This window comes from Penicillium subrubescens, assembly GCF_028828155.1.
Source record: "Penicillium subrubescens strain IBT 31985 chromosome Unknown utg000002l_segment0_segment0, whole genome shotgun sequence".
Lineage (NCBI taxonomy): Eukaryota > Fungi > Ascomycota > Eurotiomycetes > Eurotiales > Aspergillaceae > Penicillium > Penicillium subrubescens.
The window spans coordinates 338352-352600 of NW_026643152.1; the positions used below are offsets into that span (position 1 = coordinate 338352).

The 14249-nt window shown below is 46.9% G+C and overlaps 2 protein-coding genes across 2 annotated transcripts; one reads left to right on the plus strand and one right to left on the minus strand.

Moving 5' to 3' along the window:
• Window positions 1-738: 738 nt before the first annotated feature.
• Window positions 739-1518, plus strand: N7473_001631 (Allergen; the record flags this gene model as incomplete). Its single annotated transcript, XM_057147571.1, has 1 exon — window positions 739-1518. The coding sequence occupies one exon, from the start codon at window positions 739-741 to the stop codon at window positions 1516-1518; it is 780 nt and encodes a 259-aa protein (XP_057011225.1).
• A 1136-nt stretch (window positions 1519-2654) lies between these two features.
• Window positions 2655-2912, minus strand: N7473_001632 (uncharacterized protein; the record flags this gene model as incomplete). The annotated part of the gene is made up of 1 exon (XM_057147572.1): window positions 2655-2912. The coding sequence occupies one exon, from the start codon at window positions 2910-2912 to the stop codon at window positions 2655-2657; it is 258 nt and encodes an 85-aa protein (XP_057011226.1).
• Window positions 2913-14249: the final 11337 nt, after the last annotated feature.

Below are 14249 nucleotides of genomic sequence, written 5' to 3' on the forward strand. Positions count from 1 at the left end.
GATTGCTGCATCAAAGCGTGATCAGGGACCTTCGCCCTCACTTTTCTATCGCTTTATCATAAGAATACATGACTCCTTTAGACTCTACTTAGCAGACACTTATTAATGAGAAATTTGACAACACACCCCCTATTGTTGCTTGTCGTCAATGGCAGTCCTGTAAGAGAGTCACCTATGAATCACTCTCTTCATCTGGCCAATTGCTGCGCTACCATCTCATGGTATCTCGCAGAGCCATGATCGAATTGAATTCTGCGACTAAGCCATCGCTTTTCTTTTGCGCCAAATACCAAACCAAATCCCTACACGGTGATCTTCTGTTGTCCGGCACATCACAGTTGAAACAAACCATCTCTCTTGTTGTACTGGTAATCGGAAAGTTGAATGACTCCGAAACTATTTGCGGACTACGTTGATAATATTCCCGTTGGCTGTCACTTTGGGCAAACTCTTACGTTGAATCTGTATTTGCTTTATTCCCAAAACTTCACCTTTTTCAAATATTCAGATCTTTGAACTATCAAGTAATCTGTTTTTTGTCTTTCAAGACAGAGGGGTGTTATGAAATACTCCTTAACATAGGGGTGCTCTAAGTGCTATGAGACTGGCCTGATAACACGTGTAAACAAGATGCAAGTATTTGTAGGCCGCCGCGTCTCGTCCAAAGCTATTGTTTTGCCACCTACCACCATACTCTGTACATCATTCCCTGCGCGCTGCAATATTCGTTTCTCGACAATGCTACCACATCTCTGGGTTCTGGCATGGTCCTTCCTCCAATCCTTCTGTCGTGGTTATGAGCTCTCCAATGCCATAGACCCAACACAGCTCATGTTTCACAGCAATCCAGCTCAAATGGGTATGCCCCCCTTTGCGTTGAAACCACTGAAACGTCCGACTTCCCAGGTAAAAGGGGTTCAATACGCGGGCAATGTTGGTAATCCGTACGGTAGCAATATCATCGAGGTATCTGCTGAGGCCGCAAATCTGTATAAATATGTTGTCCGGTTCGAGGCTCCCAGTATTGGCCAGAGATGGACCGTGGCGATATGGAATAACTTTGCCCCCGATGGACGTCTAGGAGGTTGGCGTGGCAACGCCTGCAGAACATTCACCCTGGAACGTGGCCAGTTTCGGTATATAGCTTTTGATGACGACTCTCAAGGCGGATGGGCTGCTGCTCCAGGTCTGTCCGTTCCAGTTGACGGGGATGGCAGGTATACTGCAACATGGGGAGAGTTCAACTTTGGGTCAAAGATCAATTTCGGCCGATCAGCCTTTGTTGTTTCCACGATAGCCACAGAGATGATGGGCTTGGAAGTTCAAGGTATGAGAATATGTGACGTTCACTCAGACACTTGTTCCTCTGTTTCCCCAAGAGGCGCTGCTGTCCATAATGCCTACACTTCCACGACGGTCGGCAATGGTAAAGGAGGGGGCACGATTCTGCCCGGTCCAGTCAGACTTGCGGTTATTATTGGCTATGGTGGATTTCCTTTGCCAGAAAACCGCAGTTAGACTTGCCAGTTATGCCTCGGCGTGGAATCAATCATAGCATCATTTGCTGCTTTGTCCAATGCACACAAATGGTTAGCATACACATCTTTTATCTGGAGACTGTGGGAGAGGGAGAGAGAGGGAGGGAGAGAGAGAGAGAGAGAGAGAGAGAGAGGGACGGAATCATTATTAAGTAATACAGTCATTGAACCGCTGTTTTCGCAATATCGCATGGCCTGCTTGGCATCTTTCAATTACTCAGAGCAGACGATAATACTGCCTAGTGGCCATCGAATGGAAAAATCGATATGTATTCAAGGTTACAACATATATGGAGTAGTCAGTCAAGTAAGTTAGACTAAATCCAGTGGAACGATGGTGATCTTGTGTAAAATTTGTATACTACTGTAAATGCCAGAGTAAATCAAGCCATTCTCAGGAACAGATTGTGGCCGGAGGATCAGTATCAGCCCATGTTTAGTCCTGGAGCCTTCGCATGCACGAAATCTCAATTTCTTCAATATTCTGGCTTCCGGTACTGTACGGTTCAAGACAGTCAGGCACTGCAACCAGTTCAGATACAAAAAATTCTAGGATCCTTCTGATATTGGCACCTTGTTTGCCAAACTACGTTGGGAATTCTAGTGAATAAAATATTGTTCTGTTGATTTTGATAAGATGTCTAGGCAAGGTCAGATGCTAGCTTTACAATGCGCTGGCCCGGGAGAATCTCGGACATGCATCACTGAACCATCAACAGTGCCTACGCGATAGAATACCGTGTTCAAATCCACGGAGCTCTCCCTTTCGGTTCACCCAGCAAATGGATAACAGACGAAGTATCCCATTACATCAGCTCTGCAGTAGGGACATCTTCGTGGCTGCTCGAGGCTTTCAACACATGACCAGCAGAACATGTGCCCGCATAAAAGCACTGTCCATTTTTCCTCCTGTCTGTAGCAAACTTTGCACTCAAGGTTCGACTTTTTGCTCAGCTGGAAGACTTCGGTTTGTAACTTTTGCTTTTTATCCCTTTCCGCATGAAGATCATTTTGGAGCTTCAGATTTTCGTTCCGTAATATATCGAGTTCGTTGTCAATTGCACTCCGAAATTTCTTGAAAGTATGATCCTGGTCTTGATCAGCCGCAGATAATGATCAGGCCACAAAACTCGGACATACCAAGTCGGAAAGTTCCTTCAATTTCGTCCGTTTTCGCTTGCGGGAGGTCGAGGCCCCCTGTGCACTAGTGTTCAACCCAACGAGTACCCCCGTGGCCTCCACGTATCCCGAGGTACTCAAGGGCCGTCCGGCTGTTTGTGTAGAATCTGATGCAGCTGCGATATTCTGTGTGTCGCTCTCATCGGGTATAATAATAGGGTCGGGAAAATCTTCCCCTGCATTAAGGCTCGTCATTATGAATAGTAAAAGGGAAAATCGATCTCTGAATGTGGATGACCGAGTTAGTGTTTTATACTACGGTACAGAGAGGGAATGATGCAGTAATATATCCTAACTGCGACATTGCGGGAGTTCTTAGGAGCTTGGTACGGCCTATCTGGCAGAAGAGCCTACTGTTACCTGCTCTGGGAAGGCGAAATTTCCAGAAATTTCCACAGTTAGTCCCGGGGCCAATCTGTTCATTTTTGAGTCCTCACCCGTTGCATCCTGGGAGGTAATCGGATACACCCAACACTACTGCGGTATAAGCCAATGCAGATCAGGAATACAGACACAGAATAAACAAAATCATGTCACAATGACCAAAGAGCGTCTTCCTTGAGTCAAGCCCAGACTTGCTCCCAGGAGCCACTTTATTCGATGAATATTCACACAAGTTCTCACTATATAACTAATGGAATCTCCCGTCTATAACTGTAACTAGGGCCATAGGATCAAATTTATTTCCTCTATACCTATTGACAAACAGGGGATGCCATACTATTGGGAAATGCACGTGATCCTAGTTGTTCAGTCCTGGAGCAGAGCTTCTGTGCGGATCGATACTTGCAGATCGCCTGGCGTACCATGGATCAGATAACCCGGGGAACTTTTCTGAGCAACAAGTGGGTCTCACCGTTGAAGGGTGATGGTCAACTGTTGCGGTGGGTCCATCGCTAACGTTGAGAACATTCTTGTCGTAAATGAATTGTACTCGTCTTTCTGCCCTGCATCTAGTTGTGTCGGAGACAGAAGACGAAGTGTAGACCTCAAACGTTGGCGCAGAGGGAAAGCGTCGAACCCCAATCGTCCGCCAGTCCCCACGTGGTCGTTCAGACCGGCCCATGTAACACCTGAGTCCCCAACTCGCTAGGCATTTTGAAACGCAATCCTTATTGTTCAACGGTTTGTTAAAGGTGATTCTCCGTAAACAATCTCAATGCGAGAGGCAATTTTGGAGAGACAGATCCAAGGGGGCAGCCCGTCTAGATCTTATCACGTCACGGTTCGGCTGTTCCTGTTGATTTCACGTCGATTTCACGTCGACCTTTCCCACGTATTTCACGGATACTAGTGTGCATGTCGACATTGTGACCGTGTTGACCGTGTTGACGCTACATTGACAACGGGGGTAAAACATTAAAGTGGTGAACCACGTGGGGTGAGTCAACCGCATAAATCCCCCCAAGCGCCACCCGAGTGTCACTCGCACCTTGTCCAAGGTACATGCAATACCCGAACCCTGTCTGACAACATTTCTATGTGGCATTGAATTGGATCACCCCCATTGAAAATGGTATACAGGGTTTACTGCACACCTACATTAATTGACAACCCTATATTTATACAATGAACGCGATATGTTGATATACAAGTGTATAAAAATATGAGGTTAAAATTGTCTCGTATATAAAACAACCAGTTGACCGCCGCCGTTTCCTTACATTATGCAATAGTATCCGTCCAATTCAGAGATGGCAGCCTGTCCTAAGCTGTATCGAACACACTCCTCAGAGCCTCCACAATATATAAAACATGGTACGTCTACATATCAACCCTGGTAACAGTGGACCGCGTTTAAAAAATTACAGACTGGCAGAGCGCTGAACGTTTCTGGGATATGAGAGGCTCTTGGACATTCTTCCGAAAGCTTCGAGAAGCATTTCATATCGATCAAGCATTTCTAAAATCACGTCACTGGCTCACATCACCCCAGGAGCTGCAATACCGAAAGTACATTCTATCTCAAGCGATGACTAATGTCAAGAAACTCCGTCGACAAATAACGAGAGGCGATTTGAGTTTCGAAGTGATCAATAAAAGAAGACCTAGTGTTTACGGAGCCTATGCTCAAGCCATGAATGAGACCGAAAACTGGATGGGTGAGTTTAAAAAATTTGAAACTAGGCAGGACATTGACACCGGAATAGATTATCGATTCCCTACCACTGCCTTCATTGCAGAGTAATCAACACAGGAAGGCTGTGATGGTTAAATTCAAGACTATATGATTTGATCAGAAAAGTAGGGAGATTCTGGGGATAGAGATCACGGAAAATTTAGGAACAGAAGAACGGTATATGGGCAAATCCCAACGATTGATGTTATCGACTTTTTAGCTCTTACTGCCTCCTGGCAGTATTCAACGCTAATAGGGCATAATAAGAGTTCCTGAACCACCCGTGATATGGAAAATGTAACGTTCAGAAAACCTTGAGTAGCTGTATTATTCACGCTTCCTCTGTATGCTAAAGCAGCAAGTTCACAACGGGGGAACAGAATTGGCCGTTGTTATTGTTGTCGAGGAGAATGGCCATGAATTCTATATCGATGACAAGAAAAAGGCGACCTTAATCGACGCAATCTCGGGCGCCTGGCCTACGTGGAATGCTAGCATAAAATGTGTTAGATACCGTACAGTCGCGATAGTCATGCCGCTTGTCGTGCAAGGGAGGAGTTGCCTGCGCTCTTCCTTCCTGTCACATTATCATACATGGCAGAGCGCAAAGCAAAGCCGCTTTCCGTAAGAGCTCCACTCTCTCATACGGCCCTGGCGATATTTGATTAGACGGCACTCCGTAAAAAGCTCGACCTTCGTTCAACGCAATGTGGGCGACAGGTTGTCTGGCGAGCGAACTGCTGGCGATAGCGACAGGGCACCACGTGGCGAGGGCTGTACCAGAGGTTGAGCGGTTGTTCCTTGGATGATTGATGACCACTTGCTTGCTTTATCTGGAGAGATACCGTCCCAGTGTTTCCATAATTATCATAATAATGCACAATATGAGAGTTAGTCCGCTTGGGCCGAGCGTGCAAAATGCTTCCGCGTCATTGTCTTCCCAGCTAACCAGGATGCCTCCGGGTCATGCCTTTAACAATCACCTTGTGGGAACTGCATCCTCAGTCCCAGTAGGAGAAACCAAATTGAGTCGTCTCTCGAGCTCATATGGCAGTGCGTATGGTCTCGACTGACTTCCGTCGGTATATTCCGAACGTACCCGCCAAGGATGCCAATTTCGGCTCCTCAAGCGCAAGGCCGACAGTATTTGCCATTTATCGACTAGGTCCGAATGCCTTGCCTGTTTGTGAGACCGAAGAGATCCTAGGAGATTCATTACATAGCCACAGGCTTGACCTGAACCACTCTAAAGATCGTAAAGCTCCACAGCACTGACATAGCAGGTCGGCTCACCAACTTTTCCTTAGGGTTTCGGTGGCAATTTGGATGTTCATATACTATAAGATGTCCCTGGATGATTGCCTCCTCAATCACTTTCCATGCCACTCTTCACCTGATTTGACTATCTTTCGGAGCAAGATCCTTGTACTCAGACGAAATTATCTGAAAGTACATCATATCTATCGCAGTGACTGGATATATGATTTACATACATCTCTTCATACTCTTCCTCACCACCGCTATTTTATCTGCAACCACCTTCAGCTCAACGATCGCAACCTTTGCATTCATCGTGCGAGATCACGCGAGACCAAGCCACACCGTATCCGATCACTCCATGTTATCTATCATGTTCAAAAATATGTTGACCAACGTACTTAAAAGCATTTTGGTTCTTGCTCTCCCTCCGGCTTTGTTGTCTGTTGTTGGGCTCATCCTCGCCGCCTACCTACGACTCCTACGGGAGAGAAACGGTTTTCGGTATTCCTTCATTTACATTCAGTTCATTCGAAGCCTGGCAATCCTTTTACTATTGGGTTATATCGCGAGCAATTTCCATGGACTCCGGATCTTGTGTGCAAGTTTTGATGATACAGCGAGCGACTTTCTATACTACAGCATGATATACTTTGGAGGACTTGGTCTGGTTATCTACGGACCCATGGCGGTAGTTTACTTTGCGGCACAGCGGCATTGATTCAGGACTGAAAGGGTTTTTTGATGGGAGATTTGTGCCCGCGTGGAACAATAATTCCTACTGATTTGTCTTCTCGCTGTAATTGAAGGCAGTTGCTGAATGGCAGGCCGGCGTGGACCGGATTTCTTTTGATTCCTCATGGTGTGCGTCTTTCTAGAGCCCGCTTAGGAATGATACCCTGTGAGAAGTTATACGGCGTAAAGAGAGCTTCAATAGTATTTGTCTATATCCAACACGATTTCGACAAGAAATTTCCACATGGTCAAAACCGTGGTCCTGTTTTCCAGGTGCTCACTCTATGGTAAGCATATATCGAGCGTGTGGCAAACAAGGGTGCAACAATCATCAAAAGCAATTCGCGGGAGCATGGCCGCCGGACGGAGTCGGCCGAATTTACATATTTCGATGAGGAAATAATTCTCATTCAGAGTTCAAGAAACCCATTCGTAAGGCTCCTTCTTCTATCGTTTGATCTTCGTGCATGACTTCGATACGCGATTTCTTCACTCCCTGGAAGAATCTGCGGCCCAAACGGCACCCCAAGAAGCCTGTCGCCCAGACTTAACACCTCCTTGCGGATGTCCACTGAGGCTTTGAGACGCTGCTTCGGCAATGCCGGACTCTCTGCATCGGTTGGCCAGGATGATAATCCCATCAATGCGAGTGGTGATGCCGATGTCTTTCACGATGCCAACCGTTGGGGCAGTAAATTCAAAAAAGAGCCCAAAATCCCCGAGACATAAAAACTCATTCTCCCCTCTGCTGGATCTATTGCCCATCGTTCCTAGACCTTCAGCCCTCTGACAGGGGGCAGTTCTCGCTCCCTTGGAGCCACCTTGCATACGATCAACCTTTTAAATACAATATCTTCAACGCTGCCAACGGACAGGGGGATAACTGTTGAAACAAGTAGAGAAATTTTAATAGTGAATAAAGCCATAGCAAGGCCAGTTTCATGTTTCACAGAAGGGTACATTGCATTGGTCATTGTTAATTACACATTAACAAATTCATTGCGTTATTGGATGGGGAGTGCTACAGTAACTGCCTGGAATCAACACTCTCTTTCTCCTTTGGCATCAGCTTGTTGCCATCAAGCCATTTTCTTCCTCAAATATATGTAAAGAGTCTAGAACAAGTCAAAATTCTGATGGCCGCAGAAAGATTCTTCGAGTTGGGTGGATTCCGAATAGTTAACTCAAACTATAAATGCAAATACAAGACACCCAGTGACTCTCGCAAGATAAAAATCTTTCCGTTACCAGACAGGTGTTATATCTCTTAGAGTGAATTAGACATGCACCTTTTACTAGCATTTTTTACTTCCATCTCGGTGGCTCTTGGCGGGACTCTTCAGATAATGGACCATCAGGGGCAATGCTTCGTGTATTCTACGGAGAACTTCGACTGTACTGGGATTTCAGAGCCAATTGCCCCTCTGAATGGCTCTTCTTGCTCCGGTAAGACGACCATTGTTGATGAAGAGCTAGTATTAACGACTTCCAGATCTGATTACAGCGCGGAACGACACCAAATCTGAGTCCGATACAGTCAAAGTCAATTTATGTATCTCTAGCGGACATTTCGCCTGGGTAGAGGTGTATCGAAGTGGTCTGCTCTACTTCCATAATGACCAAGGTGACGAAGTGAGCTGCAAGGTCGATAACGCTCTACAAAAGGGTAGCATATGCACTGCTGAAAGCACTTCATGGACTGTGAACCCAAGCCAAAGTCCCCAGCCGACTTCATTTGGCGCTATGTCCTCTCAGGGCTCATTTGCGCCAACAGTATCGACCACGACCCTTTCGAACTCGAGCTTATCAAGTTCTATGGGGGGTTGTTAGATTTGACAGCCTTCATCTATCAAGGCCACCTTGCTGCATGAGTTGCCGTCTTTCGAAACTGAGTTCACCCGGTGACGTGGCTACATGTGTTCTGTAATCTTGCTATGGCCTACGTCACTCTGGTCCCCAATTGGCAAACCTCTGAAAGAGTAGAATGGCTTACTGTATCACCCGCGAAAACTGTTGTCCGATCTGAATATGAAATGGTGGTAATTTCATGTGTATTAAAACAGGCCAGGGCAATTCATCTTGCGAGTAGTACAGTTTCGGTGGATTCCTTGGCTGAGCTCGGGGGTGTGCTGTTTTCAAAGCATAGGCGTTATCGATACAGATTACTCTTCCAGACACACAAAAGCTTTCCACAGATTCCTCTTCCAATGATGACTCTCACTGAATTGATAGAGATAGCCCCACCTGGCAGCGATGTAATCAGGTGTTGCCAGTTCGGTGTTTGTCGGAGTAAGTGAGTTCCGGTACAAAAGCATCGTGCTTTTCGGTGAAAAGTCGCTGACCCATGAATGAAGGCTGGAATCCGCACCTCACGATAGGCAAATTCCGTTTAGAAATCGCCAGGTTGAGAGGGGTGGTCCGTCGGCAGTCCATCATCCATATGTCGCTTTGCAGTTCCAGGACAAGTCGCACCAAATCCTCATCGCAATTGGCGACAGCATACCAGAGAGCATGTCGATTCTTGGAATCTATACAATTCACTGATGGATTGAAATATCGCAATAAAACACGCTCCATGGATAGGTGTCCGCGCTGCAGAGCATATAGCAGTGGGGTCTGCTTTTGGTCATCTTGCCAGTTGATGTCTGCCGCGCTTTCCAAAAGAATTCGAACCATGTCCTCGCTTCCGACTTGAATGACGTGAAAAATAAGGGCGCGGGATCTATCATCTGTCGCGTTGGCATTTCCTCGATATTCCTTTAGCACACGATTTGCCAGAATGATTTTGTTGTTTCGAGCGGCCCAGATTAAGGCAGAGCTTTCCTGATGGCGAACAGTGAAGGCGTAGAGACACGGGAGGAATAAGTATCTTGAAAATCTGCTCACACGAGCCATCAAAAGCAGATCGCGCGATGAATGCAAGAAACCTGCAAGGTAGAGAAGGATTTCTGGAGGGAGCTGCAACAGCATCTTCGGACTCTTGCATCCGAGAATTTGCGTCATTTGTTTTAGTATTAAAAACGTACCCTGTACAAACGTCAAGATTCCAAATGGTACTCAAATAGACCGCAAAAGGTATCCGTTGAAGGAATAGTGGTTTTATATCGCTTGTTCAGTCTCTGATGCATCAGCCTAGCTTTCTGATTCAGGCTAGCTTGCATTATATGGATCTTTAGATGCAAACGGGAGGCTCCCAGGAGCTTATAAATTCCCAAGCTTAAACGAATCACTCACAGGAACGTCCGTCGCGATTCTGGAAGGAAACAAATGTTAGGGGATAGGTTGAGGTTCAAAAGCCGCGTGAGCTTTAGGGCCACATAAGCCATAAAACCATGTCGAATCAACGTATCTCATATAGGTAGCACGGTTATTTTCTGCTTTTCCTTTGCAGATGTTGATGTTGATGTTGATGTTGATGTTGATGTTGATGTTGATGTTGATCTGCGTTGACAGACGGAAAATGAATTGTTCAATGGGCACTGGCTTGGTTACATTGTTAAGCATGATTTTGTCTGACTTGAGGGAAGGCCTCACCCACCTGCATCGCTTTCAATCAACTTGGTCTTCTCGTCGTATGCTTAGCCTCATGTCTCCCTCTGAATACAAATATCACCTTGACTGCGAACTCGTATGTATGGTCCCGAATCTCTCCAGTCGACCCACAGCATGATGACCAGTCAAAAGCCTGAACCGGTTTCCTTCTTGGAAACAACACTGTGATACATCATATAATCACGAAAAACACTTTTCCACTGACACACCTATTGGCGGATTAGACCAGACTGCGTTCAGATTGCTGTAATGTCAAGTTTAAGTGGGACAGTGGGAAAACAGAGATATGTGTTTGGGTACAATTTGCTCTTGAACTGCGTTCCTTACATGTAACGGATCCTAATTGGAATAGTTTCAAGAGCCGTGACATTCAATATACGATAAGATACACTGAGAGGATCAAGTAAGTGTCCAGCAACAACATCCATCGCAATGGTGATTTGCATGTGAAAATCTAATGCTGCGGAAAGAGCCCGAAAAAAACACAACTTGACACCAAATAAGTACGTGATCGATGTCCTTATTGTGAACTTCCACCTACGCATGGCGACGGACCGAGAAGGCCATCCTCTAAACCCAACTTGAAAGACCAAAATTCACCGGCGTCTGTCTCATTGGCAGTGCACTCAGCAGTCCAAGTAGGCCTAACATACTGAAGACCAGCCTGTAACAGCGACTACATAGATATCTCAGGGAATTGACTGCAGCACGGAGGTAGAATGAGCCCCTGCCGCCAGCCTCCATGGCTCTGTCCAGTATCATGGCTTCCTCTTCATAGCTTCCAAAGTAGACGGAAGATTGTAACGTTATGTCGCATCATCCACGATCAGAACAATGATTTTCTCAATATCAAAGCCAGAAAAGGCTGCTGAGGTCGGTAGAAGTGGTCAAAAATGAACGACTTGGGGATTGCCATAGAGTTGTAAATCTTTGAAATCATCCACCCATGGACACACCGAATGGCACGAAGGGATCGCAGGAACTGGTTGAAGGAGACACAATCTCCGCAATAACAGCGTATTTGCACATCCACGCCATGCTCCCCTACGCCAACGACCATTCATTCAATTTGGACAGCCCATCGAACAAGGTGGATGAACGTGATGGATGTGCAACGTAGTCTCTGACGCATCCGGCGTGATGTGGCTATAAGCATTAGATACCTCTTGAGTCTGTCCAGTGTTTGCCTCTCTCTCACACCAGACTTTTCCACCATCATTGCTTCCTCTTCATAGCTTCTCACACCTAACCAGAACCATTTTTTCGGATGGAATTGGCAACACTCAACATAAAATTTTCTGCGCTTTTCTGCTCAGCAATAAAACAGGCATGCATTTTTTGAAGCTCAAAATCAATTTGTCTTCAGTAGGTTCGAGGCTAGTGCTCTAAGGTCATGTGATAACTGAGAAACGAGATGGACCCCGATGCGGAAAGAAGCTGCATCGGTGCTTCAAAATCAGTAACCACGTGGAAAGATGCATCTTTCCGTATTTTGGCAGCTCTATTAGGATTCTGGTATGCTCGACAGCGCTAAAGATGGCGCTCTATTGGGAGAGAGTAACAAGGGAGTGGCAACTTTCAGAGCACTCTTCCCCGAGACTTCAGCGCTCGGGGAATGATTGAGCACAGTGATGCAGGCCAATTACCTGGAAAGACGAAGCCTCACCGCAGTTGGAGAGGCCGATTTCGGCCAGCCGATGGCTGCTTGGTAAATTGCTCTGCAAGACAGTCGGCTCAGGCTGTACTTGCACGCAGCTTGCACTGCCTGGCTGTCTCAGATGCTGGCCCTCTTGTCAGCCACAACTGAGTTGAATCGCTCAGCTAGTATGCCTTGAAGTACCAGCGGTTGCAGTCGCGTATGGGCCCCTTGCCGGACGAGTCTGTATGGCCCATTGCGTTCGGTGGGATCATCGGCTTTTTCGTTGGGGAAAGTGTTGTTGTACGTATTTTTCTCATCGGAGTCTTTCTGAAACCCCGGATTTGTTTCGATTCGTTCGCAATTGTTGCGGAAGTACAGCGATTCGCTAGCATTTATGTCCATGCATCACGAAGGCCGAGCGGATGACACGCCGAACTGCACATTCGCTCAATTCTCCGAAGCATGGGTCGATCAAGATCGGTAGGTATCGATCAGCCGGCAGGTATATATCATTACTCGGAAAAAACGAGAAGGCTCGCCAACGTTGAGTGACTTGTCATGAGCAAGAATGGCACATGATGTGGGTGCTAATTGCCCAGTCAAGCCGACCATCTGGGTGGAAAGACAGTGCAGTGTCTCCGAGGACGATAAAATGAGGATGAGCGGTAGGGAATGCGTTTCTGATTACGCTGCACCACAATGCTCATTACTGGGCCAAAGATGAATGACGGATGCCGGTCATTGAGTCTGACGCGTCGCTGAGCAGTGTTTGGCACCTGGGTGGCCTGCGTAAAGATCCACTGCGAACGGTTAGGCGGTGAGATTGTGCAAGACGCGTGCAAATTTGCGCCGTGATCTGCCAGTCTCGCAAGATTGTCTGGTCGCCCGCGCTGGAACGATAACCTTTCTGTCAGTCCAGTATGCATTCTCTTAAAGAAGAGCCCACTCACAAGTCTTCATCTTCAAGATTTCCCACGCTTTGCTTCGCTCTAAAGATGCTCGGTGGACCGTTTGGACAACGTACAGCTGACTTTGGCACGGATCAGCCCGACTTCCTCCTACTTTCAACCCAACGCCTCGTCGTATTAGGCTGCCCTTCAGCCAAGGCCATGTGTGACGATTGATGGGCAATAGCACGGGGCAAACGCACGAGATGTATTTCGTAAGGGAGCTGGTGACTTCAAAGGTTGGGGGTGTGTGCTGTTCACATCAGTAAGTGAAGGGCTCGGACAGTATCAAAGGTGAGAAACTCATAATAAGAATCAAGAGACTGCTCAACCAAAGAGGTGATCCTTTGGCAAAGTATGGCAAATGATCCGATGTTCAAGATGCGGGTTCAATGGCGCACGACAGTCGCTTCAGTCCTCGTCTGTCCCTCGTTGATGACGAGGGCTGCATTTGGGGATCCTCCAGCTATCGTATGCAATGCGACACGTGGGACGGTTTCGAATTCGTATATATCCAGTCTTATTGACAACATCTTATCGCCACATGGTCAAGTTTCGATGCGACTGTGGCGGTGAAGAGCCGCCAAGCCAACGAAGGAGATTCCCTGCGTAGTCGTGAGGGCCAGCACTGCTTGTATCTTGTCCGCCTGCTTTACCGATCCTTGATTTGAGAAGCCATTCACGTTTGTTTTGACGAGAAACTTCGCTTCTGAAGACGGAGCTACAGTCGGTTCATCCCTGTGGAGCGGGACCACAGGAAGTGGCGCTGTCGATGTCGTTGGTTTCGCGTGAGGTGGATGAACCGATGTTTAGTGACTCGAAAGTCGGACCAGATTGCGACACCCATCGAACGCCCGTGGACTGACCAGTTTAAAAATATTCGTATTCGTCTTGGCAATGGAATCCACTATTCATGTTGTGTAATTGTCGACCACAGTGATGTCTCCCGTGTCAATGGCCACAGAGAAATCAGAATTTATTTCGAAATGGGAGGTTGCAGCAAACTTTGCAGACAGTCCTGCATGCTCAGTAGCCATCCCATCAGACTGGTGGATGTTCACGAGGATCGACGCCCGTTGTAAGGAAGAGGAACTCTTGACTCACCGGATGTGGACCCGCGAGATGTTTTTCCCGCAGAGAAACCATTCGATCCCACCGTCATAGGCGCTTTTAACATCTCGCCGTATTGCGATTCATGACTGCCTCGGACAAACCGCAAATCTTTCAGCGTAGCGAGTGTTGGTGACCACTGCTTCTAGCGAAATGGGAATGATTTCGGCAAC